Below are 26,193 nucleotides of genomic sequence, written 5' to 3' on the forward strand. Positions count from 1 at the left end.
CAGTCAATGCCTGCACGTTTTTCTCTAACAACTACTATTCTCCGAGCACGCACGGGGAAGGCTGGGTGGAACTTTTGCTATTTGTTTATAAAAGAAAGAAGCACAGGGAGTAGGTTCCGCCCCTTTAATGAGCGTAAGGCGGGAGTGGGGGTCCAGGCGGATTAGGTGAGGTTCCCCCCAGGCGCTCCTCCAGGCAGGCCAGGAGTCCACATCGAGCCTTGGGGCCGAGGGGCGGGGCGCGCTCAGCGGCCAGCCCGCGCGCGGGCGGAAGGGGGCGTGTCGACGGGCGCGCGCGGACGGCGAGGGGGCGTGTCCGGCGGGCGGGCGGCGGCGGCGCGGTCCGGGTGCGCGGCGCAGCGTCCTGTGCTGGAATGTGCGGCTCCCGCGAGCTCGCGGAGCAGCAGCAGACCGAGCGCCGCCGAGGCCGCGGGCCCCAGACCCTGGCGGCCGGGACCACAGCGACGGCAGGACCAGGGCCGGCGGTCTGATCCCGCTCCGCGATCGCACACCGGGTCTCGCGGGCCTCGACGCCCAACTTTTCCCCGCTCTCCCTCCCCTCCCCCGAAAGTCCGGCAACAAAGAAAAGGAGTTGGAGCGACGGGGGCGGCGGTCCGTGGGCGCGCAGCTAAGAGGGTAGGACGCCGCGGACCCGGGAGAGCGACGGGGGAGGGCGGCGGGCAGGCGCGGAGCGGCGCGAGGCGCTGTCCAGGGCTGATCTGCAGATACTGTGGCTCGGGCGGCGCGGCAGGCGGGCGGGGGCGGGATCGGGTTACGGAGCGAGTCACGGGCTGGGCCGGGGGCTGGTGCGGAGCGGCGTGGGCACTGGTCCCCAGCAGAGCACGGGGCGGCTCTTCCGCACGGCGCTGGGATTCGGGGCCGCGGAGGCCGGAGCGCCGCTGCTGGTGACCGCGGTCCTGAAACTTCCCCCTCCGTCCTCCCTCGGCCTCGGGTCCACCGCCCCCGGCCCCGCCGCGGTCCCAGGCTCGCCGCCCCCTCCCCCAGTCGGAGCAGGCCCGGAAGGCGGCCACCCCGCTTGACTCAGCCCGAGGCACGGGCGGCGCCGCCGGCGGGCTGGACAGCGATTTCTGCGGCCCTCGCTGGCTCTGCGCGGTGGGGGAGCGAAGTTCGCAAACTTCCGGGCGCGGGGGCGGCGGCGGCCCGCGTGGGGCCCCTCGCAGCGACCGGGGGCCGACAGCCTCGGGAGGGCGCCGCGGAGCCCCGGTACAGGCCCGATCGGACGCCGGTAGCGAGGTAACTTTCCGCCGGGTCCCGGGCTAGTGCGGGCGGCGGGGGAGGGGGCTTCGGGGCCACGGCCCGCCGAGAGGCGCCTCTAGGGTGGTGGGCAGCGCGCGAGGTCAGAGCCCAGGCACCGCCCGCGGGTTGGTGGCGGAGAGGAAGCAAGAGGGCCCAAGTTTGCAAAGAGCTGCTTTGTGTTTGGTATTTTGAGAAAATGGCCGAATGCCTATTTCAGTTAGGAATGCCGCCGCCGAGGCCGACGCTGGTGGCAGCGGCACATAGGAATTCCATGCAACACGTTGCTCTCAGGCTGTGCTTGCACTGTCCGCCGGAGAAACGTGGACATTCCTTGGAGTGTGGCAACTGAGGTGCGTGGGGAGCTTTAAAGTGGATGTTGAGGTCCGTTGTGGAATCCGTGGGGCTGTTGAAGTCCGGGAGAGCGCTGTTTTCTGTGATGGCATTCGGGTTCAACTTTTTGTTGGGGCATGTAACTGAGCGAGCTTGTGTTTAGACTCTAGGTGAAACGGCCCGCTTTTTGTATTTTCGGTTTAAGTTTGTCTTTTAGATACTTTGTTTGCATATCTTGCCTTTAATAATTTGCAAGAGGGACCCTGAGTTCGAGTCTAGTACCTTTGAGGCTGGAGGTTTGAGACCATTTAAAAACTCAACTTGTTTTCAAGAAGGTGATCTGTAATGGCTTCCTCTAGGCAAGTAGGCCAAGTCAAGCACAATGCGCGTAAGTTGGTTGACGTGTTGAGTTGCACGACTCTTAGGGAGTTTTCTAACAACAAAAAGCTCTTTAAAACTTCCCCTTTTGTGGGAAAGGGGATCCGTAACCACCCCTTTAAATTAAGAGTCATCAAGAAAATAAGAATCTGCGACTTTTAAAAGTTTATTCTTTTAGAGTTAGTAGAATTCTCATGAAGAAGTTGAATTACAGTCTTGCAAATTTCTTGATGTGCTCAGTATAGACCCAGAATCGCCAGTGGGTGGGTTTTTTTTTTTTTTTTTTGGAGTTCTCATTCAGATCACTGAACTGTTGAAAGGGAGAAGTGAGAAAACAATAGTTAACTATTCAGTGCTTTGGTTATTAAAAGTAATTTTAGTTAACATTAAAGTTGTTAGCCAACCGAAAGAAGGTTGACACACTTGCATACAGGTGTAGATTTGATGGGTCAAAGAATTGTTTTTTTCCTTCTTCTGGGTTTAGGGGAAAGAGCTCATTTTTGTATGCTTTTGTGACTGCAATGAAGAGAATTGAAAATTAACAGCACCCTTGCCCAAGCCTACCTAGTGCTAGGATTACAACCACATAAAGAAAAGTAAAGTTGTTGTTAGATGTTTTTAAAGATTACATTAGAAAGACGCTTGATTTGGGTAATGGGGACTGGATTTAATTTAATTTAACTTTTTTTTTCTTTGGTTATGCTTTATCCAGCTACAGTTATGGCCACCCAGGTGATGGGGCAGTCTTCTGGAGGAGGAAGTCTCTTCAACAACAGTGGCAACATGGGTATGGCCTTACCCAACGACATGTATGACTTGCACGACCTCTCGAAAGCTGAACTGGCGGCACCTCAGCTCATTATGTTAGCCAACGTGGCCCTGACTGGAGAAGTGAATGGCAGCTGCTGTGATTACCTTGTTGGTGAAGAGAGACAGATGGCGGAGTTGATGCCTGTTGGAGACAACCACTTTTCAGATAGCGAAGGAGAAGGCCTTGAGGAGTCGGCTGAACTAAAAGGTGACCCCAGTGGGCTGGACAACATGGAACTGAGAAGTTTGGAGCTAAGCGTTGTAGAGCCCCAGCCGGTATTTGAAGCATCAGCTGCCCCAGAAGTGTACAGCGCGAATAAAGATCCCGCCCCTGAAGCACCCGTGGCGGAGGATAAATGCAAGAATTTGAAGGCCAAGCCCTTCCGCTGTAAGCCATGCCAGTATGAAGCGGAGTCTGAAGAGCAGTTCGTACATCACATCCGGGTTCACAGTGCTAAGAAGTTTTTTGTGGAAGAGAGTGCAGAGAAGCAAGCCAAAGCCAGGGAATCTGGGGCTTCCCCGTCTGAGGAGGGCGAGTTCTCCAAGGGTCCCATCCGCTGTGATCGCTGTGGCTACAATACCAACCGGTATGATCACTACACGGCACACCTGAAGCACCACCTGAGAGCCGGGGATAACGAGCGTGTCTACAAGTGTATCATTTGCACGTACACGACAGTCAGTGAATACCACTGGCGGAAACACCTGAGGAACCATTTTCCCAGGAAAGTCTACACGTGTAGCAAGTGCAACTATTTTTCCGACAGAAAAAATAATTATGTTCAACACGTTCGAACTCACACAGGTAAGAGAGCCTAAATTCTAGTTCCCAAAGTGTGACTTCTTGTAGATTGTGTAAACCGAACCCATCTACGATATGCTACCCTTTCCCAAGGGAATTGAGGGCTTAGAAAAGAAAGCTTACTGATTAACCTTGTGTAGTAGTGTAGTAGTAGTATACTGAAATGACTTTATATCCCTTCCTTTTTTTTTTTTTTTTTTTTGAAACAGAGACATAGCTCAGGCTGTCCTGACATTCATGGTTGGCCTCAAGTTCAGATCCGACTGCCCCTCCCCCCACTGATAGGATTAAGGGCCTGTACCACCACAAGGGGCCCCTCTTCCATTTGAAACAGGATCTCTAGTAGCTCAGACTGGCCTTGAGCTCACTGATCTTGTAACTGAGGATGTTTAGTTTCTGATATTTCTGCTCCCACCTTCTAAGTGGTAGGATTGCAGACATGGCATGTGCTGCCCCTGTGTCTGGTTTATGAAGTCAGGTGGAACACAGGGCCTCCTCATCGACACACAAACATTCTGTCTGCTGAGCCTGTGTCACCCCTTGCCCATTTTCTGTCATTTACTCTGTGTATGAGAAGTCTGCCTGATGGTCTATAACTGCACCATACGTGGGCAGTGCCTGCAGAGGCCAGCAGAGGGCATTGGGTTTCCCAGGACTGGCACATAGGCTGGTGCCGTGTGTGTGCAAAAAACCGAACCCTGGGCCTTCTGCAAGAGCAGCCATCCCCAGCCCAGAGTAGAGACACTGCCAGTTGAGCCATTTTCTTAAAAGAGCGAGCAAGCAAGCATTTGTTCTTTTCAAGTATAGGAGGACTTCTTTTCAGAAAATTAGTTTTCGCTCAGCATATCCCAATCCCTACAGGTTTTGAGGACTTTGTGGCCTAGAAGTGTAAGTCTGTGTAGGCTTTCATGTTCCATCTCCTCACTCACACCTAAAAGAGACGTTTCAAGGGGGCTGGAAAGATGGCTCAGCCATGAAGAGCACTGGCTGTTCTTCCAGAGGACCTGACCAGAGTTTAGACCAGAGAAAAGCTTATCCTGGAGATTCAAGTATGACCTTGGCTGCTCTGAACTCCCCCAAACTTTGCCTGTGTCACCACGCCCCATCCTTGTTTTGTAAGACAAGGGTTTGTTTCAGTAGTGGCTGGGGCTTGCTGCACTCTCCAAGTCTTGCTTCTTGAGGTTCTTATTAACAAGTCTAGGAAGATAGGTGTGACACAAAACCCTGGCCAGCCTAGAACTCACTCTCCTGCCTCAGCCTTCTGGTGCCTGAGACATGCGAATGTTTATCCTGAGAAGATGGGTATACTTGGTTTGACTTGCAGGTTTACATCTTGCTTGAATGTTAGAGTTGGTTAATTTTTTAAAAAGTATCTGTCATCCTTAGAATGGTACTTTGCATTTTGTATATTTGTACAAAAGGGAAGGAGTGTGCTTAGGGAAATTTTAGAAATGATTGGAATTCTGCTCTGGTCTTATGGTAAACTTTTGTTAAATGATTTTTTTTTTCTTTTCTTTTTCCCTTTTCTTTTTTTCAGAGCTGGGGACCGAACCCAGGGCCTTGCGCTTGCTAGGCAAGCGCTCTACCACTAAGCTAAATCCCCAACCCCAAATGATTTTTTTTTTTAAGATAGAATTTATTATATATGGGTACACTGTCTCTGTCTTCAGACACACCAGAAGAGGGTGTCAGATCTCCATTACAGATGGTCGTGAGCCACCATGTGGTTGCTGGGATTTGAACTCAGGACCTCTGGAAGAGCAGTTGGTGCTCTTAATCACTGAGCCATCTCTCCAGCCCTAAATTATTTTTTTTTAAGAAGAATTATTTACTTTATGTTTATTGAGTACACTGTAACGGTCTTCAGACACATCAGAAGAGGGCATTGGATTCTATTACAGATGGTTGTGAGCCACCACGTGGTGCTGGGAATTGAACTCAGGACCTCTGGAAGAGCAGTCAGTGCTCTTAACCACTGAGCCATCTCTCCAGCCCCTTGTTTTGTTTTTTAAACTCGTTTGTGACTGCTTGGTGGTGCTTACTTTGAATCCCAGTGAATTCCAGGACAGCCAGGGCTACACAAAAGGAACCCTCTCTAGGTTAGGGTAGACTGGAGCATAGGGTTGGGGATGTTGGGACAATAAAACAAGAAAAACTCAAGACTGCTATTCTAAAGAGCAAACATTCTAATCCAATCCGCTCTACAGATACACTAATGTGTTACACACGTGCAGTAGGAAATTACTAAAAGGCTTTCAATTCTGAAAGGGGACATTATGATTTTTTTCCATAAGACTAGGAAACTTTGTGTACAGTAAGAGCACTGTAGTTCCTAACAGCAGTGGTCTGCAGTCCGAGCCAGGGGTTCTAACTGGTGCACACACAGACCGTGGCGCTCTGTGCATTGAGAACCAGGACTAGACTGCCAGAAACACCTCACATTTTATTTTATTCTTAATGATAGTCATGGCTGTCCTGGAATTCACAGAAATCCCCGTCTTCGTCTCCCAGCTTGTACCACTATATCTGGCTGAGATTTTGATTTAGTTTTTCAGAAACATTTTATTGCCAGATGTTTGAAGCCTGTTAAAGGGAGAGCTGGTTGGGTCTTACCCCATGCTGAACAGATTGTATCAGCCAACTGTTAAACTAACTTCATCTAGGCTATCTTATCCAGAAGCCATATGTACAGCGTGCTGCTGTAACAACTCTCCTTAAACTTGACACTGCTGCTTGTGCAGACGACCGAATTCAGTTCCCAGCACCCACAGCTTAGAGCTGCCGCCTGCCCTCAGCAGGTACCTGTGCACCCCCACACCTGGACTCTAGACACCCAGACAACCAAAATCAGACCTGGTGAGACAGCTTGGCTTCTATCTCAGCAGAAGGAGACAGACATCTCTGTTTGAAACCAGTTTTTATTTTTTATTTTAGGGTTTTCTGAAACAGGGTTTCTCTGTGTAACCCTGGCTATCCTGCATCTCCTCCTGTAGACCAGGCTGGCTGGGAACTCAGTGATCCCCCTGCCTCTGTCTCAGGTGCTGGAGCCAGCCTGGTCTTGACATAGTTCTTTTAGCCTAACCAGGCCTACATAGTAAGGCCTTGTTTAAAAAAATTGGGAAAAAAGTTTAAAATCTTGGTGATGACTAGAGGTAAATCTAGCATTTGGAGGCAGAGAGCTGCACCTTTGAGGGTCTGTCTGTCTGTCTATCTCCATCTCCATCTGCATATCCACATCCATATATGTAGTTGCAAATCAACCAGGTAACATAGTGAGACCTGGCCACAAACAAAAGTGGTGAAGAGTAAGTATTGAGGGAGTAACTGAAAACCATGGTTCACTGTGCCGTCCCTGTTGGTTCATGCTAACACTGGCCATGGAAGACCATGTGCAGGGTGCTGTGGGCACTACTGCACTCTTAGGTTTAGTCGCTTGATTTACTAGTCAAGTATGTATTTATACTTCAGAACTGTTAGGTTGCTGAGGCCTTCAAGAGGTTTGCAAAGCCACATTCGGTCAGTTCCTCTTTCTGTGGTCCTAACACACAGAGGCTGAGGCTAGGGGATCTTTTTTAGTTCAAGGTCAACCTGGGCTTCATCACAATGAAGCCTGTCTCAGAACCAAATCTGGGTGGGGGTGAGAGTCGGGGTCAGCCCTACTAAAGAGCTAAGCTATTTTCAACAAAAATTTGATTTTTTGTTTGAATAGTTCTAATAGGAAAAAAAACAAGAAAATTTTACTTTTCTTTTTAAGATTTTATTTTAAGCTAGTGTAGTGGCCCACACTATCCTAGCACTTTAGAGGCCTATGCAGGCCTGATCAATAGGATTAGCCAGTTAGGTGGTGAGGCCCTGTTTTGAAAAACAACCAAAGATTTTTAGAGAGTGGGAGTGGAGACACTTGTACCTATTTCCTAGGAAGGAAGAAGTCTTGGTTTCCCCCACAGAATTGTTATTTGTGTAATTGTAGTTTGAGACAGGGTTGCTTTTTGTATCCCCAGCCTTCCTGAGCTTGTGTAAACAGGCTGGCGGGAACACTGCAGAGATCCACCTGCCTCTGCCTCCCCTGGGTTAGGGTTAAAGGTCAGTGGCACTATGCTCTCGGCTTCTTTAAGTTTTAAGTTTTTTCCCCTTGAGTGTTTGCATCTCAGTGCAGGCGCCTTAGGGCCACAGGTGCTGGAGCCCTGGGAGCTGTAATTAGGCAATTGTGGGCCACCTGCTGTGGGTGCTGGGAACTGAATTTGGTCTGGGAAGCCTTGTGAGCTCTCTTAATGGAAGGCCTCTGTCCCACCCACCCCCACTTCCTTAAAAGATTTATTTTGTTCTTTGTGAGTGTGTTACGTGTATATGGGTGTCCTTGGAGCTTTAAGAACATAGGATCCTTAGAGCTGAAGTTACAGGTGCCAGTGAACGGGGTATTGGGAACCCAACAAACTCGGGTCTTTGGAAGAACCTGTGTTTTTAACTGCTGAGTCATCTCTCCAGGCCCCACACTCTCTTTTAAATAGGATCTCGCTATTTACCTCAGGTGGAACTTGAGTTCCGGATTTTCCTACTTTAGCTCCTGGGTAATGAGTATGTGGGCATGCGAGCTCACAGCCGTTTTAATGGCCCTTTTACATGAGTGACAGTTACCCCATTACATGACTTTGAGCCTTTAGCTACCCTTTTGTTGTTGTTTTCGTCATCATTAGGGAGGATCATTAGGGTTTCTCTGCTTATCTGTGAAGTTCACAGAGATCGCCGTCTGCCTAAAAAAACCTGCTGCTGATGGCCTGAGGCTTTCCATGTTTGAGCGGCTCTAAGCCGAGCTGCCTCTCCTGACTGCTTCATTTCTGAGTGTAGGAATGTAACTCTGTCATTAGTTTGATGTTGGGGTTGTTTCTCCTTTGGGCATTAATGTCTATGTCAGTTTCTTCCTTCTTCGAGTTTTGGGACCACTCAAATCATCTTTGTTTAATGTGGAACTCAGGTTGACATATTTGGCAAGGCCAAGTGCCTTTGCCTGCTGGCAGCCTTGAGACCCTGAGTCGTCTTAGCGTAGCTGGGCTGGTGGTGCAGGCCTGTAATTGAGGCAAGGCAGGCAGTTCATGAGATCAAGGCCCGTCTTGGTCTCAGAATGAGTTAAAGGCCTTGGGTAACTGAGCCTGACTCCACATAAGATGCTTTTGTTAGCACTGAGTCTCTGGCACCTTCAGCTGTCCTTGTACAACTCTAACGTTAGATCACTCTTCACGTTTTATTATTTCTAGGTACTTAAAGGTAACTCCTTGAAATGCAGGGTGGTATATGGTCAAGGCCATTATCCTTGACATTCTAGAGGCAGAAGGAACATCTGCTTGTCTGGTGCCCAAGGAAGCCAGAAGAGGGCCTCAGACTGGAACTGAAGTCATGGCTGGTTGAGTGCCCTGTGGGTTCTGGGCACTGAGCTGTAATTCTCTAAGAGCAGGATGGGATTGCTTTTAACTGAGCTGTCTCACTGGCCCTGGTGACCTCCTTTGGCGTCATGCTGTGCAACAACTCATAGCTGAGAATGTCTCCAGATCCTCCCTTCCTCCCCAGTGTATGGATGTGTGGGTTCGCTCTACCACTCAGATCTAATTTATACTTACAAAATGGAGTTAACTGACTGAGTCTGCCAGGAATGGGAGAAGAGTAATTTTGATCAAAGCTGCTGAGCTGTGGTTGTGGTGGCTCCTTCCTACCTTCTCGTCCTAGCTCCTGGGAGGCTAAGGGAGGAGGGTCAGTTCAGTCATCCGTGCTGGTCAGGGCACAGGTCTGTTACCCTAGGTGTGTACTGGGAGTCTGAGACCGCATGACCACAAGTTCATTGCTTGTTGTCCACTTTCGACCCTGTCTCAATGGAAACATGGGAATCCGCTGGGGATACATAAGCCTGTATTTAGGCAGAGACAGGAGGATGGAGCCTTTCTTTTGCTAGCTTGAACTGCCCAGGAGAATCTGGTCCAAAAACTGAAATAAAACCCAGGCAGACCGACCCCCAAATGCCGAAGTTGCCTAAAAATGTGTGTGAGAGAGGAGTTACAGTGCTTAGAATTTATTAAATTTATTAATTTATTTATAAACCAGTGCTTGGGCTTATTTTTACATATTAACATCTCAACACTGTCATTATAATTTTGCAGGAGAACGCCCTTATAAATGTGAACTGTGTCCTTACTCAAGTTCTCAGAAGACTCATCTAACTCGACACATGCGTACTCATTCAGGTTGGTAAGAGATGGTGACTGCCAGCATTTCAGTAAATCGTCATTTTTATTTCACTGTTGAAAACTACCTTATGAAAAGCTTTCTTTTAGAACTGAAGTTGAATTGCTTATAACTTACTGTTTTTGGAGTTTGTTTTTTTCTTAGATGTGTTCTTATTACATAGCTACTGCTGTGTGGAACTCACAGATCCACCTGCCCCTGCCTGGAGGTGTTAGCATTGAAAGCCTGTGCCATGGTGCCAGGCAGACTCCGTCTTAAAAAAGCAAGACCATAATGGGAGGGTAAATATGGGTTCTCTTAGGTGGGACTCTAGAACAAAACAGAAGTGAGTTTATTTGCATGCTTTTTCTGTGAGGGCTTTGTTTTTCTTCTGAAATTTTATTAATAGTCCGTGAGTATTTTGTTAATAGTACATGAGTATCTTATTAATAGTACATGAGTATCTTATTAATAGTACATGAGTATCTTAGTAGTACATGAGTATCTTATTAATAGTACATGAGTATCTTATTAATAGTACGTGGGTATTTTGCCTGTAAGTGCACCATGTGGGTGCAATGTGGTTTCTGTGGAGGCCAGAAGAGAGTGACAGATCCCCCCTGGGTGCATTGGAGTTTATGGGTGGTTAGGAGACTCTGGGTGCTGGGAACTAAACTTGGGTCTGAGCAATCTCTTCTGCCCAAAGGGTTCCTAATATTTGTTAGAACTGGGGAGAATTCTACATAGTCCACAGGTTAATTTATCCCATTTTCTTTTGGATTATGTGTGTGATAAAGTCCGGGGCTGGGTGATTCTCATTAGTTAAGATGAGAGTACATTGCTTTTCCAGAGTACTAGGGTTTGATTTCTAGCACCATATGGTGGTGGTTCACAACTTACTCTCTCGAACTCTGGTCCCAGGGCATCTAATGCCCCTTCTGGCCTCTGTAGGTACTGCATGCATATGATGCACAGGAAAAAAGGACCTCATAGTACAAAAACAAAGGATTGGCAGTGTAGCCTAAGCCTCCCTCATTCTCTTCCCATCTCAGTTTCTTTATTGCTTGTATTATGACATTTGTGTACCTGTCCTCTTCCCTCTGTCTCTTTTTGAGGTGGTCTCATGTAGCCCAGGTTGAGGATTCTCTTATCTCTTAGTACATAGCTGAAGATGTCTTTAAATTCTCGGCCTCCTGCCTTCCCCTCTGAGGTGCTGGGGTTAGGCATGAACCCCAGTTGAATGAATTCCAGTTCAGTGGCGCTAAGGGGACTAGTGTACAAAATAAATGTTAAAAAAAATAATGGGGGGTTGGGGATTTAGCTCAGTGGTAGAGCGCTGAGCGCAAGGCCCTGGGTTCGGTCCCCAGCTCCGAAAAAAAGAAAAGGAAAAAAAAAAAAAATGGATGATCCAGTTCACTGACTTACCGCAAAGTCATCACATAGGGCTATAAGGTGGCTGAAATAGGGTCACCGCTCTCAGTGGTCTCTGTTCTCAGGACATAGAAAGACCTAAAAGCAGATTTCGGGGGGCTGGGTAGATGGCTCAGCACTTTAGAGGACTTGTGCTCAGTTTCCAGCACGCAGGTGTGGTAGCTCATAATCGCCTACAGCTGCATGCACTCAGAGAACCTGATGCCTTACAGCCCCTGAGTGAAGTGGCTATGACCCCATGAGAGTTGGGGATGAGCACTGAGCATTGCTTTGGTTTGCTCCAAATGCTGACATTTTGAGAAGCTTGCCCACGAACTGCCACGAACTGAGGTTTCTGTGGCACTTTGTCGCCTCTGAGGCCTCACTCCCAGCGGGTTGGAGCCTAAGGGTTCCTTCTGAACTAGCAGCAGCTACTGGTCTGGAGCTGATGATGCTAACTACTGAGTGCTGTCAAAGGTGGAGCCAGTCCCCAGGAACTATTGCTGAACAGGTCCACTTCCCCATATTCTAATACCTTTTCTTTGCCACTACCTTGGCTGGGTGTGGGCTAGAGCAGAGGTTGAAGCCTTATTAAAAGCAGGCTGTAAAAAATTTAAGCCTACATCTGAGGGCATCTTCATGTATCTCAGGTATAGAAACTTACGCAGGAACACCCACATACGCAAAAATAGTAAGTAAATCTTTTACAAAGGGTATGTTTTCTACATGGCCTAACGAGTAAGGATGCTTGCTGTCAGTCTGATTCCCCAGACCTGTGAGGAAGGAGAACCAACTCCGTCAGGCCAGCCTCTGACACCTTCACAGTTCTGTTGTGCCCTATTGCCCCAACACAGACATACATGCAAAACTCAGATGTTGCTGGCAGCTGGTACACAGCTGTAATTAGAGTTGAGGCAGGAAGAGGGTTGGAAACTCAAGCCGGCCTAAGCCATAATACTGAACTATCCCAGGCAGCATGGTGAAGCTAGCCTTAAAATCTAGGGGACCAAAAATAAATGGTCAGCCTGGCATATCTTAAAAGACTTTTTGGTGGTGACTGGCTTGAATCTCTCTATCCAGATTCAGAATACAGAGCCCTTAGGGCACGTGTGCTAACTTCTCCATGTTTGCCCCTGGATAACAAGATTACCTTAGCCTCTCAAGATGAGAAGTTAGAATTTAGTTCCCGACCCACCTTTCCGCCTTTCTGTGATGTTCTCCGAGCTCTGGGTGGTGTAATGCAGATGTCTTATTCAAGGCCAAGCACGTCCTCCTCATACTCTGGCCAGTTGAATGGCTGAACTCTAGCTGCAGTAAGCATCTTGGCTAACTGGATGTAGACATAGGTATTTAGAAGGCAGTTTGGGACATGACTGTTAAAACAGTAGTGTATGCACTATGACCTCCCTGGTACTGGGCTCTTGGTCAGAGTTACAGTATCTATTTTTTTTTCCAAGACAGGGTTTCTTTTTTTTTTTTTTTTTTTTTTTTTTTTTTAATTTTTTTTTAATTTATTTTATGTATATGAGTACACTGTCGCTGTCTTCAGACACACCAGAAGAGGGCATTGGATCCCATTACAGATGGTTGTGAGCCACCATGTGGTTGCTGGGAATTGAACTCAGAACCTCTGGAAGAGCAGTCAGTGCTCTTAACCGCTGAGCCATCTCTCCAGCCCCAAAACAGGGTTTCTTTGTGTAGCTCTAGCCATCCTGGAACTGCAGTACCAATTTTTAAAATCAAGTTTAATTAATTTATTGTGTATTGTGTATTCTTGAGGCTGTGCCATCATGGCTTGTGTATAGAGACTACAAGGGGACAGCTCTGCCTTCACTGTGGGTCTTGTTGGCGAGAAGTGCTGTCTTGCTGTTTCCTTTTTTTTTTTTTTTTTAAGAACTATGTTTCAGAGTGCTGGCATTACAGGTGGCACACGGACTGGGTTTCATGTAGGCCTGAGGATTGAATCCAAGGCTTGGTACTGTGTTTTGGGGACAGTCTCAGGCTGGCCTCTATTGAACTCTTTCCCCCAGACAGTCGCTGTGATAGGTACCACCAGGCCTGATCTGCCCTCTTGTTCTGCCCAAACTTTTCCAGCGTGCAATTACAGGCCATGCACACTGCATGCTTGCACGAAGTTCACACTAATCACATTACTATTGGCAAGACTTTGTCCCTCTCCAGGCCTCAGAAGAAACAGTTGTAGAGTTCATTGGCTTTTCCTGATGATTTTTTTTAACTGCTGAAGTGAATTTTTTTTTTTTAAACCACTAGGCCACCAGTCTACATCCAGACTGTATGTTAAAGCAAATGTTTGTTTCCATTAGAACATTACTGCCAAGGACACTGTAGGGAAAGTGGAGGAGGAATGTATGTGCTGTGGAAACTGTCCACACCTTTCTGCAGACTTGAGTCAAGCCCAGGGCCTTTCCCTACTGACTTACATTCTTTAATTTTGTTTTTTTCCCCCCATCTTTATTAACTTGGGTATTTCTTATTTACATTTCAGTTGTTACATATTCAATTGTTATTCCCTTTCTCGGTTTCTGGGCCAACATCCTCCTATCCCCCCTCCCCTTCTCTATGGGTGTCCCCCCCCCTCACTTACATCCTTAGGCTTTTTTTTTCCCTCCACATTTTGAGATAGGCTCGGGCTATGGTGCCTATATTGGCTTCAAATACAGTGGTCCTCTTGCCTCAGCCTCATGAGTAGCAGGGATTACAGGAATGTGCTAACATGCCTAGCTGAAACTCTTAATTTAGCATGGCAAGAGTTTCACGTGCTTACTTACCTAATTTGTTATACCTGAGGAGGCTTGAGGGAGATTCAGGATTCGTTCAGCAGACATTTCTAATGGTGTAATCTATAATATTGTCATAGTTAAGCTTTATGTCTAATTTTGCTTGTGGAAAACTTGGATAATAATGAGGATGTTTGAAAGATTAATTTTCATAAATGTCAATTTCCATTTCTCTACTATGCTTTCCACTGGACCGGTGGGGTATGGATACCCATTTGGTAATATTTACTAGAGTGTGATCTAGTTGGGTATGTATTCAGGTAGAATTTTTTAATGCTTTTAATTTTGGAGTGGGTGGGGCCTGATTTTATTTGTGTCTGTGATTGTGACTGTCTGCTTGTGTTACACACCGTATCTATTTGTATGCCACCAATCAAATTTAGTTTCTTTGCCCTTTTTATAGAGTAAGTTGAGAAAAAAAATCACTTAAGTTTTCTAGTTGACTTAAGCCTTATATTTGCTTTAAAACAGTCTCTGCTAGTGGGAAACCGAGCTGGGTGCAGCTTTACTCTCTGACCTGGAGGGATGGGTCAAGGTTATTCCCTCTAGCTAAGGCAGAGCCTTAAAACTTAGACCTCTCGCCTGTGACTGAGACCCAGACTCCACTCCCAGGGTTACCTTACAGATGTGAGTGTTTCTTACTGTGTTACGTTCTACTTTTTTTTGGTTAAGAGAATTCTAGAGGGTGAGGAACAAAAAAGTGAAAGCATTTTTCTCTTAGAGTTGCTTTGTCCCACAGACAGCGCCAGAGGCCCTCAGACCGCCAGCCATGCCTGCTTTCTGTGGAGCCTGGTCTGTAGTAGAGCCATTGAGCTGCCTCTAAATGGTTTTGAAGATAATGTTGATTATTCCTCCAATTGATTTTGAGAATCAAGCCTCCATCCCAGAGAGGGAAAAGTGATACAAATAAATATGGGAACTAGAAGGTGCATGAGTCTTTCCTACAAGTGCTTTGTGGTTATTTCACATTGATAACTCCTGAGGATAGTTTCATGTTGACTCTGTCTTTTATCTCTGACATCTCTTCTTTACCTTTAGGTGAGAAGCCATTTAAATGTGATCAGTGCAATTATGTGGCCTCTAATCAGCACGAAGTGACCCGACACGCAAGACAGGTTCACAACGGGCCTAAACCTCTTAACTGCCCTCACTGTGACTACAAAACAGCCGATAGGAGCAACTTCAAGAAGCACGTCGAGCTGCACGTCAATCCTCGGCAGTTCAACTGCCCCGTGTGTGACTACGCGGCCTCCAAGAAGTGTAATCTGCAGTATCATTTCAAGTCCAAGCACCCCACCTGCCCCAGCAAGACGATGGACGTGTCCAAAGTGAAGCTGAAGAAAACCAAAAAGAGGGAGGCTGACCTGCACAGTGACGCCGCCGCCAGTGAGCAGACAGACACAGAGCAAGGGAAAACCAAGGGGGCGGACGCGTCTGCGAGGAAAAGTGAGAAACCTGTAAAAGGTGTTGGAAAAGATGTTCCAAAAGAGAAGAAACCCTGTAGCAATGCCTCTGTGGTGCAGGTAACTACCCGAACTCGGAAATCAGCGGCGGAGTCTAAAGCAGCAGAGGGAAAACACACAGATGGACAGACAGGAAGCAATGCAGAAAAGTCCTGTAAAGCTAAGAAGAACAAAAGGAAGATGGACGCCGAGGCCCATCCCTCGGGTGAGCCTGTGACTGAGGGGCCAGTGACAAAGAAGAAGAAAAAGACGGAGAGCAAACCCAAGACCAGTGGCGAAGTGCCAAAGGGCAGCAGAGTGGAGGAGAGGAAGGCGGACAAAAAGCAAAGTGCTTCCATTAAGAAAGGCGGGAAGAAGACGGCTCTCAAGACTAAGACAGCTAAAAAGGGCAGCAAACTTGCTCCAAAGGGGGTGGGGCACACAGAACCTTCTTCCTCGGAGATGGCTCAAGGAGGGGAGTCTCCAGTTCCTGCTCTCACTCAGGCGGTGGTCACCCCATCAGGATCTACTCAGACCGAGCTCTCTTCTCCCATGGATATTGCTCAGACAGAGCCTGCCCAGATGGACGTCTCCCAGACAGGGCCGCCTCAGGTGGAGCGGCCTCTTCCTGTGGAGCCTGCTCAGTTGGAGCTGTCTCCTCCTCAGCCTCCCCAGGTAGAGCCACCTGCCTGTGTGGAGCCTCCCCGTCCCGTGGAGCCTCCCTGCCCCATGGAGCCTGCTGAGATGCAACCGTCCCCTCCCATGGAGCCTTCCCAGGTGGAGCCTCCTCCTCATTTGGAGCCCCCGCTTCCCATGGAGCTGCCTCAGGTGGAGCCGCCTCCTGTGGAGGATGGTCCGAAGGAGCTGCCTTCTGTGGAGCATGCTCAGACTAAGGTTGCTCAGACAGGTCCTACTCAGGTGGGGGCTGTTCAGGAGGAGCCCCTTTCTGTCTCAGAGCCACCTCAAGTCAAGCTAACCAGAAGGTCATCTCCCCGGAAAGACCGTGCCAAGGAGAAGTTGAGCGTGCTGAGTGAGATGGCGAGGCAGGAGCAGGTTCTTATTGAGGTTGGCCTAGTGCCTGTCAGAGATAGCCAGCTTCTGAAGGCCAGCAAGAGCGCACCGGACCTCCCAGCCCCACTGTCACCACTGCCAAAGGGACACGTGAGAAGAGAAGAGACGCCCAAGGACCAAGAAATGTTCTCTGACGGGGAAGGAAATAAAGTATCCCCTCCTGAGAAAGGAGGACCAGAGGAAGCTGGTGAGAGTCGAGCTGAGCTGGCTGCTCCCATGGAATCTACCAGTGCTTTATCCTCTGAACAAAGCTCAAATGCACCACATGGTGAAACCTTACACAGCGAGTATCAGGCTGACTCCGCTGCGGCTTGTGAAATGGAAGTGGACACTGAGCAGAAGACAGACAGTGTCCCTCTGAAAGACTCGGCAGTAGAGCCAGTGTCACCTCTTAACCCAAGAGTGGACCCTGAAGCAGCGGCACCAGCTGTGGTGGCCTCCCCTCCTATCACTTTGGCCGAGTCTCAGGAAATTGATGAGGATGAAGGCATTCACAGCCATGATGGAAGTGACCTGAGCGACAACATGTCTGAGGGGAGTGATGACTCCGGACTGCATGGGGCTCGGCCAGCACCACAGGAAGCTACGTCAAAAAGTGGAAAGGAAGGGTTGGCTGTCAAAGTAACTGAGGGAGAGTTTGTTTGTATTTTCTGTGATCGTTCTTTTAGAAAGGAAAAAGACTATAGCAAACACCTCAATCGCCATTTGGTGAATGTGTACTTCCTTGAAGAAGCAGCTGAGGAGCAGGAGTAGCTGATCCTCAGGAGAAGCACAATGCGGACTTTGTAAGCATGCCTCTAATTTTAGTTTGACTGTAGACAAATGTAAGTTGCTTTGGTCAGTCTCCAGTGCTGTCTTCAGCAACATTCTTTTTCTTATTTAGTGGTTGTTGGATAAATCTTAGCAAATTCTAGAGAGTTGGTGTAAGGAGACAGATACCTAACCAGATCATGCAGTCGGGTGCAAGGAGAAGGGTAAGATGGTGGAACACGCCACTGTCTGCCTACAAGTGTTTTCTGTCAGGTTTTCTGTTCTTTTCACTGTAGTTCCTAATTTTTAGTTCTTGTTTAGATTGATAAAAATTGGCTTAGTAAATTACTTGAAGAATTTGCCTGCTTTATATAAATAAGTTAGCACTTTACAGTTTCTTTAGAGATGAAAAAGGATTTAAATTGGAGAGAAATTCCCTACATTGGACATTGTATCTGTCCAGGTAATGGCTTCCTAACTTGCTATCAATATTTTGTGTTTATATGTTAATCATTATAAAAAGTGATTTTTGGTATTTTTTACTTTGGTGCTTTTCTGGCTTAAGATGTTGCACATGGTTCTTGTTTTTGTTTCTTTAACCTATGCAGTTAATCTCCCTTCCCCAGAAACAGCGTTGTGTTAAATAGTAACACTAGACATATATATGCATGGTTTTTGTTTTTCCCTTTTTGGAGGGATGCTTTTAGGCTTGTTTGCAAAGGGCCATTTTCCTTTTCTTTGCTGCAATTGTCTTTTTTGCAGAACAATAGTGTGTGTGCAAGTTTATAAACAATGGAACATGCAGGTTCAATCCATTGTTTTGGGTTTTGTTTTATTATTTTTTTTATTTTAAATTTCACCTCTTACCTATGCCAGGATTAGTTTCATATAAGTTATTTTGAATGGTGAAGAAATGTGTAATTCCACAGCTTTCCAGTCTGATTGATTTTATATATATATATATATATATATATATATATATATATATATATATATATATATATATTTGGCAGTAAGCCATTAGATGCATATTGAACAAAATTTGTCTCGAAAATCAGCCATCAAGAGTTTATTTTGCTGTTTCTAGCTTATTACAGAGTGATCATCCTTTGAGGAGTTCTCTTCAGTAGATGGTTGGTGTTGGGATCATCTCTACTGAGTAGATATTTGGAAGCAGCAAACCTGGTAGGAGACATAATTATCCTTCAGACTGTAGACTATCAGCTGTGAGAAAGCCATTATGGTCACATGACTAGTCTAGTTTAAGTGCTGAGTCCCAGCAAGCAGCTGCTGCTTCTTCCAGTGAGTACTGAAAAGGCTGGTGTTAACTAAGTACAGTCCGGATTTTAAGTATCACATTTTCTCAGGGATCTCCACAAATTAGTGGGTGTCCTCGCTGTCCCTGTGAGACAGCCTCTGTACAGGAGAGGCCTTAAGTGATTTGTAGCTGTCCTGGCGTTCCTCTGGGGACACTGAGAAACTGCATGTACTCCAGAACAGGTTCTCAGGGTTCTCCAGAGTTTGAAAGAGCCCAACATGGACTTTCTTACTGGTAGTAGTAATTAAGTGTGATCCCCGTAGGGATTTGTGACATTTTGATGGAATAACCTCTGTGTATTTCACTTATTTTACCTGGCGATCTCTGAGCAGGCTTCAGATTTTGACAGTTCATGAAAGATATGACGAGCATTAATGTGTGGGTGAAAAGCTTGGTGAAATTCTGAGTGAAGTTTTAGTTAAAGTTGGTTGAACTTGGAATTGACTGGGAGGCCAAAGATTTAAAAAGCAGAAGATTCTCTCAAGACACAAGTTGTGTGATGATGGTGTGTGTTTTATGTGTGTGCATGAGACTTTGTAAATGTTGAATTCTAGGCTCCGACAATCATTGTAGTGCAGATCAGACTGCAAGTATTTATGTTTTAAATTTAAATTATAAAGCTAGTTAAGTCTTTCTAACAACTAGTTTTAATGTTCATGAGCAGATGTTTGCCTACATTACCTTTTCAAGATGTTGAGAAAGATGCTTTGCAAGCACAGGTTGGAGGCTGGGAGCTGGTTGGTTCTTACTAAGGTTTTGTGAAGTCTTTGTTGCAAAGGAAAACAATGCCTTCTGGGGCTTGACTAGTTTTAATCTAGTCTTTAAGATTAGAAGTTAAAAAAAAACAAAAGCAAAAATGCAAAGGAAATTAAAACCTCATTAAATTAGTCTTTAAAAACATTGTTACACAAAATTGAGTACAACTTTTGAGGGCTTTCTTCCAGAAAACAAGGACTTGGTCCTCAGGCCTATATTAGGCCTGACCCTTGGTGCCATGTAAGTGTACTTAAAGTCTTTTCAGTGGAAAGTATCTTAGCGATCGGAACTTCTAGTACAGTTGGGAGTTCTTCCATTTGAAACTGATATTTGCATGGGATTGTTTGAATCTTGTTTTCTAGTCTCTCCCCCATCACTACCCTCATAGTCTCAAGGTAGATTTTTTTTCTCTTGATAAAGGAACACAAAAACGAACATCTTGTAAATTGATATTTAGTAACTAGTGGTAAACGTGAAATGGTAGAATTCTTTACAGCCTAATCCTAGGTAGCCTTAGAGCAATGTATCTTAATTATTTTTGAACCTGTATTCTCCTTGTCTTTTCAAGATATCTTAAGTTATATTTTCTTTTTCAGAGCTGCTTTTTATTTTGGGGCTACTTTTTTTTAAATTGAGGCGTAATTCATAAGACTACACTGCTTTGACGAGACTTTTTACAACTTAGTCAGGTTGTCTTTGTCCAGTCTTCCAAGAAGGGTCATTTTACTGTTTTAGATTTACTTTTAAAGTCATGGGTTACTTCAAATGTAGAAATGCAAAGTAAAGCCCAAGCTCACCTCATCGGTTTCGCTCTGAATGTGGACAACGGAAGGAACGACCTACCTGTTAGCATCCTGTTACTCGTAAACTGAAACGCTGAAGAAACTCCGTTTTCTTTGCAGAAATCAAGGTCTATCTGAGGTTTCCTAGCTGCCTGAGCACATGAGGTGAGCTGATGTCTTAGTTAGAACGATCTGACTGTAGATTCAGTGTGTGTCCTGCTGGCTGAGGGCAAGCGAGGGCTTCTACAGCTGTGTGTATGTCCCGCAGGCTCCCCTCAGTTACTGGACTCTCAGAACTGGTCTTGTGACATCACAACAATGCTTTGCGCCAATTTTATAAACCTTTACAGTGCAATATGTGTTACTTTCCTGAGGCAAACCAAAGGTATATTTCTCAAGGTTCTGCTGCCTTCAGCAGCATTTGATGGAGGATTTTTTTTTTATACATTTGTAACAGATAGAGATGAAGCAGATTGCAGTTTGTTTTTTGTTATTTTTTTTTTAAATTGTAAACCATGTACCAAGTTTCTGGTCAAGACTGTATAGGATAAGTTGAACGTGATTGCATTCTATTAACCGATATGAGTGTGTTTCCTATGCATATAGTTACATTGAAATAAAGTTCTAAACCATCAGACCTTTGTTTACTGGTGTGTCGAGGAGCCAACATCACAAGTGTATTGTACCGTGGTATTCTCTTTAGCACTGAGGATCAAACCCAGATCTTGTTCACTGGAGGCAAGAGCTCCATCCCTGAGCTGTCTCCATAGTGTATTTAGAGTTTGTAGGAGCTGTCAAGATGGATTGGATAACGGAGAACATGGCCAGTAGGGTCCCTGTGGCTCTGGGGTCACCTTCACAGAGAGATGTCCTTCCAAGCAGGTGGAGATTAATATAGGAAGAGTTTCCTAACGTAGTGCGGGCCCTGGCTGCGGAGTCGGAGCTGATGCTGGGCTGCGGTGCTTTCGTTTGCAGATCTTTAGGTCCCAGACGCTTTGAGGAGTTAAGTTTTACAGAAAGTAAAGCTTGCTTGTTTTTTAGTAAACGGGAAAATTGCAAAGCATAGATCGCGTCATAGTCTGGAGTCTTATCCAGGGCCATCCTGCCTGGGAGGCGGAGGAAAGCACTGATTAGAGGTGGGGTTTAATGCATGGCTGTCCCCCAGCATGGGCTTCCAAGCTGCTTGGCAGAATCAACACTCCATTAGGTAAGAGCGGACCTAACCGGCAGCTCTGTGCAGCCAGCGTCACGTCCTTGGAGCTGCCTGTGAGGCTGGGCTGCATCGGTCGAATGCTACTTCTGTGTATCTTAGTATTTTCTAAGGAAACTGGTAAATTCTAAATAACGTTTGGTCGTTTCATTGTCCAAGGGAGATGTTGCAGTGCAGTGGGTAGCGTCCCAAGGCTTCTCCCAAGTGTGGTGTCTTTGGGGGAGGTAGAGGTTAGGGAGAAAGTCAACAATTCCATTTTACTGGATGGTTCCTCTCTACACAGTGTGATAGCCTACCCACAAAGTGTGCCCTTCCCTTTGTAGTAGCTGGGCCTGATGACATTTATCTCAGTCCAGTTAGTAACCTGAGACCTGACAGCGTAAGGATATTAGAGATGAATTCATGACCTCCTGAATGACTCCGTATCAGCAATAAAGTACAATTTTTTTTTTCTTAATGCAAGTTACAAGGGACAAAAACTGGTTGAGTGTTACAAAATTAGAACCAGTCATTTAAACAAGCCAATTACACAGTTTGCTCTCGAGTTTCAGGTAAACAGAAGAGGGCAAGGCGGTGTCTGCCTGTCTTATTAATCAGGAGGCAGCACTGGGTTGAGTGTGATGCTAACTGTCTCCTTTAGCGGGGTCATTGTTTGAATTTTTGCATTTCACATTTCCTATGGCCCTAGTGTGGCCCGGACTGTCAGGATCTTGGCCGCCATGTTGTGCTCTGTCCGTGGTACTTGGCAACTTGGCAAGCTTGCTAAGTAGGAAGCTTTCCAGCAAGCAGGAAAGAGAGCAGCACCAGCAACTGTATTTCTCTGCGGTGGCAGTGGGACGCGAGGAGTCACACTGGGACACTTGCTTAGGTTTTGGGCGGCTTTGCTGAAGCTGAGGCAGATTCTGCACAGCATACAAATCTGGGTAGGCCCAGGGTAGAGTTGAATGAGAAGTTAAGCGGTAGTTGTAGAATTTCTAAAAGGCCTGCCCCCCAGCACAGCAACCTGAGTTGGATGCTGGAACGGACTCAACATGGTAAGAACTCTGCTGAAATTTGTCCCCTGACTGCCACAGGTACCTGGTGTGTGTACATGTATGTATACACACACAAACACACACACACATAGTGAGAAAAATGAGAGGGAGGGGCTATCCAACAGCAGCCTCTGGCCTTTGAGGTCTGCATCCACACGCATCTACCACAGATACCTTGGAAGGGAAGCAGTGCTGTAGAGATAGATGGCACAACAGCTAAGAGCGCTTGTTTCGAAGACCCAGGGTCAGCTGGCAGCCATGTGACTAAGGGCTTCTGAGGGTACCAGGTATGGTCGCCTACAGGCAAAATACATTTTTGCTTTGAGTCTCACTATGTAGCCCTGGCTGGCTTTGAATTCTGCCTACCTCTGCCTCTGTAGCATTAGGATTCGCATATGCTACCACACCCAGCAAAATAAAGCTTAGAATCTAAAATCTTAAAAAAAAAAAAAAAAAAAGCACTCTGGGCTGGAGAGATGGCTCAGCGGTTAAGAGCACTTACTGCTCTTCCAGAGGTCCTGAGTTCAATTCCCAGCAACCACGTGGTGGCTCACGACCATCATTAATAGAATCTGACGCCCTCTTCTGGTGTGTCTGAAGACAGCTACAGTGTACTCGGAGAAATAAAATAAATCTTAAGAAGAGAAAAGCACTCGTCAGTTAAGAACACTTGCTACTCTTCCAGACCATCCTTTGGTGACTGATAACGCCAAGGCCAAGAGATGTGCAAGTGGCACTGGATCATGCTTTGTGTCACTCAGTCACAGACACCCAGTCTACCACCTTGGTGGAAATGCCTCCGATGGCTACCAGAGCTCGGCACACGGAGCCGACTTGAAACATGCCCTATGATTTTGTTGCTGGCAAGTCCCCCTGTCCTCTGTTTATTCGCTTTTTAAACGTAGCCCAGTTCATTAGGTGTCTCGCCTGCTTGTACACCTGTGTGCCACCAGTATGCCAGCATGGGAACTGGGAGTTGAATGGCTGTGTGCCACATGTGGGTGCTGGGTACTGAACCCGGGTCCTCTGCAAGAGAAGCAAATGCTCCTAACCACAGAGCCGTCTCCAGCCTCCTCCCTCTCATTTCTTTAGAAGTGGGGGTGATTTGCCCAGGCTTTTAGGTAGTGTAGATATATGCAAAGCCCTTAGGCATGCGCAGTGCTGGCATTTAGGATACAGGAGCGCACAGGACCTGGAGAGATGGCTCCGTGGTCAAGAGCACTGGCTGTTCTCGTAGACGATTTGAGTTCAGTTCTCAGTACCTGTGTGGAGGCTCACAACTAATCCCAGGATCACATGCCCTCTTCTGGCTCTATGGTTACCAGGCATGCTGGTCTACGTACATGCACACAGGCAAAACATTGCATGCTGGGAAAAAACCCAAAGACATACAAAGAAGACACAGGGGCATTGATGATGTGCCACCCACGAGGAGTAGGAACCAGTTGTGTACAGGAGGAAATTCTGGAGGTCAGTGTAAATGCTACCAAGTAAACCTGAGTCTACTGTGGCTGTCTCTTGGCAAAGAGAAAACCAACCAATGAGCCCACGAAAACGTCCCCATCTCTTTTAACTCATCTCTCACCCACAACTCAACTAGACATCCCTTCACAGGGACTTGCTGAAAGTTTAAGCAGGATCTTGGCAGTTTTGTACTTCCAAATTTTGTGACACACAGTACATTCTCTAGCAAATCCAGTTGCTTTCCCGTGGCCTCCTTACCTCAGCTACTGGCCAGAGCATAACAATGACTGAGATTACACATTGTACCTTTTTCTTGAGGCAGGCTGGTTTTGAACTTGTGATCCTCCCGCCTTTGCCTCTCAAGGGATGAGATAACAAACACGAGGCACTGCCATGCCTGGCTTTAGCATTGTACCTATTCTGGCGTAACAAATTCAGACTGCAGGAGTCTTTGTCAGTGAGACTATGAGGGCCAAATAAATTCTTCCACTGGGCTGACAATTTCTGGGTAGTTAGGAATTAACAGGAAGCTTTTGAAACAGGGATTCGAGCAAGAGGCGTTCTGAAGAGAGTCTGGACACTTTAGGAATATCACCTGATCTTTGTCGTGAAGGGAAAAGGCGAGGTACACAGCCACAGGATGTTCCGTTACCAGCCCCTCTCAGGACAAGGGGGCAGGAGCATGAGGAGAGACATTTAGAGCAGCCCTGTCGCAGCAGTCTGCAGCCATGTTTTTGATAAGTAAGTGTTATGCGTTCACAGGTAAGACAGTTCTGGGAGGACAGCAGCTAAGAATGGAAATGGTTCTGTTGTTAACACAGGAGAGAAGCAATGGCCATGAGTAGGAGAGCTTGCCTCTGCTTGGGCACTGGGCATCTGCTCAGTGAGACCATCTTGGCCCAAGCTGGACATCTGCAGGAAGCCAGCGGACATCTGCAGGTTTGAAGGAGTGTCTGTGATCAGGAGGCAGGCACACAGGCTCACATCTGGTCTCTGCTCCTCTCTGGCTACCACAGGAAATGAATATGGTAAAGAACGTAAACAAATTTGGACTCTGGGAAGTTACACTTTAAAGCCCCTGGGATTGACTGTACTTGGACTCAAGACGAGTAAACAGAAAATGTGTATTTCTGCTACAGGCCCCTGTATTTTTCTACTGCTGTAATAAAACATCACAACTGAGGTAATCTATAGAAGGGATTATCTGGGCTTAAAGTTCTAGAGGGATGAATCTATCGCCATAACAGAAGGGAAGACAGGTAGCAGGTACCAGGCCTGGTGGCAGGAACCTGCTTGAGCTCACTACATCTCAAAGCACAAGCAAAAAAAGCAAACGAGGTGGGGTGTATCTTGAAGCTATCACAGCACACTCAGTAACATGCTTCTTCCAATGAGACCACTGCAAAGCCTCACCATATAGCCACCAACTGGGAACCAAGCATTGAAATAGCAGAAACTAGAAGAGGGCACATCTTATTTAAAGTGTGCAAACAATAGGTCTGGCATGGTATTTTGAAGTTGAGCCTACATCTTGAGTATATGAGTGCACTGTTGCTGTCTTCAGACACACCAGAAGAGGGCATCAGATCCCATTACAGATTTTTGTGAGCCACCATGTAGTTGCTGAGAATTGAACTCAGGACCTCTGGAAGAGCAGTCAATGCTCTTAACCACTGAGCCATCTCTCCAGCCCTGAGCCTACATCTTTATATTTATATTCTCACCTTTTTCTATATGTTTGTGTGTGTGTGTGTGTGTGTGTGTGTGTGTGTGTGTGTGTGTGTGTGTGTGTGTGTACATGTTTTGTCTGCATGCATGTCTATGCATCATGTACATGCGGGTGCTGAGTTCAAATGTGGGGCCTTTGGAAGAGCAGATTGATTGATTGATTGATTGTTCTGTACTGCATGTATGCCTGCAGGTCAGAAGAGGACACCAGATCCCATTACAGATGGAGATGGTTGTGAACTACCACATGGTTGCTGGGAATTAAACTCAGGACCTCTGGAAGAGCAGTCAGTGCTTTTAACCACTGAGCCATCTCTCCAGCCCGAGCACATTTATCTTTTTTTAGGTAGAGTCTGTGATATTTCAAGCTGACCTCTACTCTGTTGCCCAGGATGGCCTTAGATTCGGATCTCTGATTCTGATTTTACCACAAGGCCTGGGATTACAGGTGTGCGGCACTGTGCCTGCTTTAAGTGTTGCTGGGAGTGGAACCCAAGACTTCACACAGGCTAGGCAAACACTACCAACTGAGCTATACCCTTAGCCCTTCATTTCTCAGACAGGGTTTCACTCTAGACTTGAACCCATGGAGGTCTGAGTATTGAATCACTGACATGGGCTCTCATGTCTGGCTCAGGTTGCTAAG

The 26,193-nt window shown here is 46.6% G+C and overlaps 1 protein-coding gene across 2 annotated transcripts; it reads left to right on the top strand.

Annotated features, from left to right (window-relative positions):
• The first annotated feature begins 545 nt into the window (after positions 1-545).
• Rest (RE1 silencing transcription factor) lies at positions 546-20,746 on the top strand. Of its 2 annotated transcripts, none has more exons than XM_032916464.1 (4): positions 546-633; positions 2,675-3,577; positions 9,721-9,804; positions 15,031-20,746. In XM_032916464.1, the coding sequence occupies exons 2-4, from the start codon at positions 2,683-2,685 to the stop codon at positions 17,256-17,258; spliced, it is 3,207 nt and encodes a 1,068-aa protein (XP_032772355.1). In that variant the 5' UTR covers positions 546-633; positions 2,675-2,682; the 3' UTR covers positions 17,259-20,746. The 2 variants fall into 2 exon arrangements, with proteins under 2 accessions (XP_032772355.1, XP_032772356.1); XM_032916465.1 differs by lacking the exon at positions 546-633 and adding an exon at positions 776-1,251.
• The last annotated feature ends 5,447 nt before the right edge of the window (positions 20,747-26,193 follow it).

The sequence above is a fragment of the Rattus rattus genome, chromosome 11, assembly GCF_011064425.1.
Source record: "Rattus rattus isolate New Zealand chromosome 11, Rrattus_CSIRO_v1, whole genome shotgun sequence".
In the NCBI taxonomy this organism is placed as follows: Eukaryota; Metazoa; Chordata; class Mammalia; order Rodentia; family Muridae; genus Rattus; species Rattus rattus.

Bases quoted from the DNA above. Each gene is read 5' to 3' on its own strand.
- Rest (XM_032916464.1), top strand. From the start codon at position 2,683: ATGGCCACCCAGGTGATGGGGCAGTCTTCTGGAGGAGGAAGTCTCTTC. The intron at 3,578-9,720 runs GTAAGAGAGCCT...ATAATTTTGCAG, and splicing joins ACACGTTCGAACTCACACAG to GAGAACGCCCTTATAAATGT. The intron at 9,805-15,030 runs GTTGGTAAGAGA...CTTTACCTTTAG, and splicing joins ACACATGCGTACTCATTCAG to GTGAGAAGCCATTTAAATGT.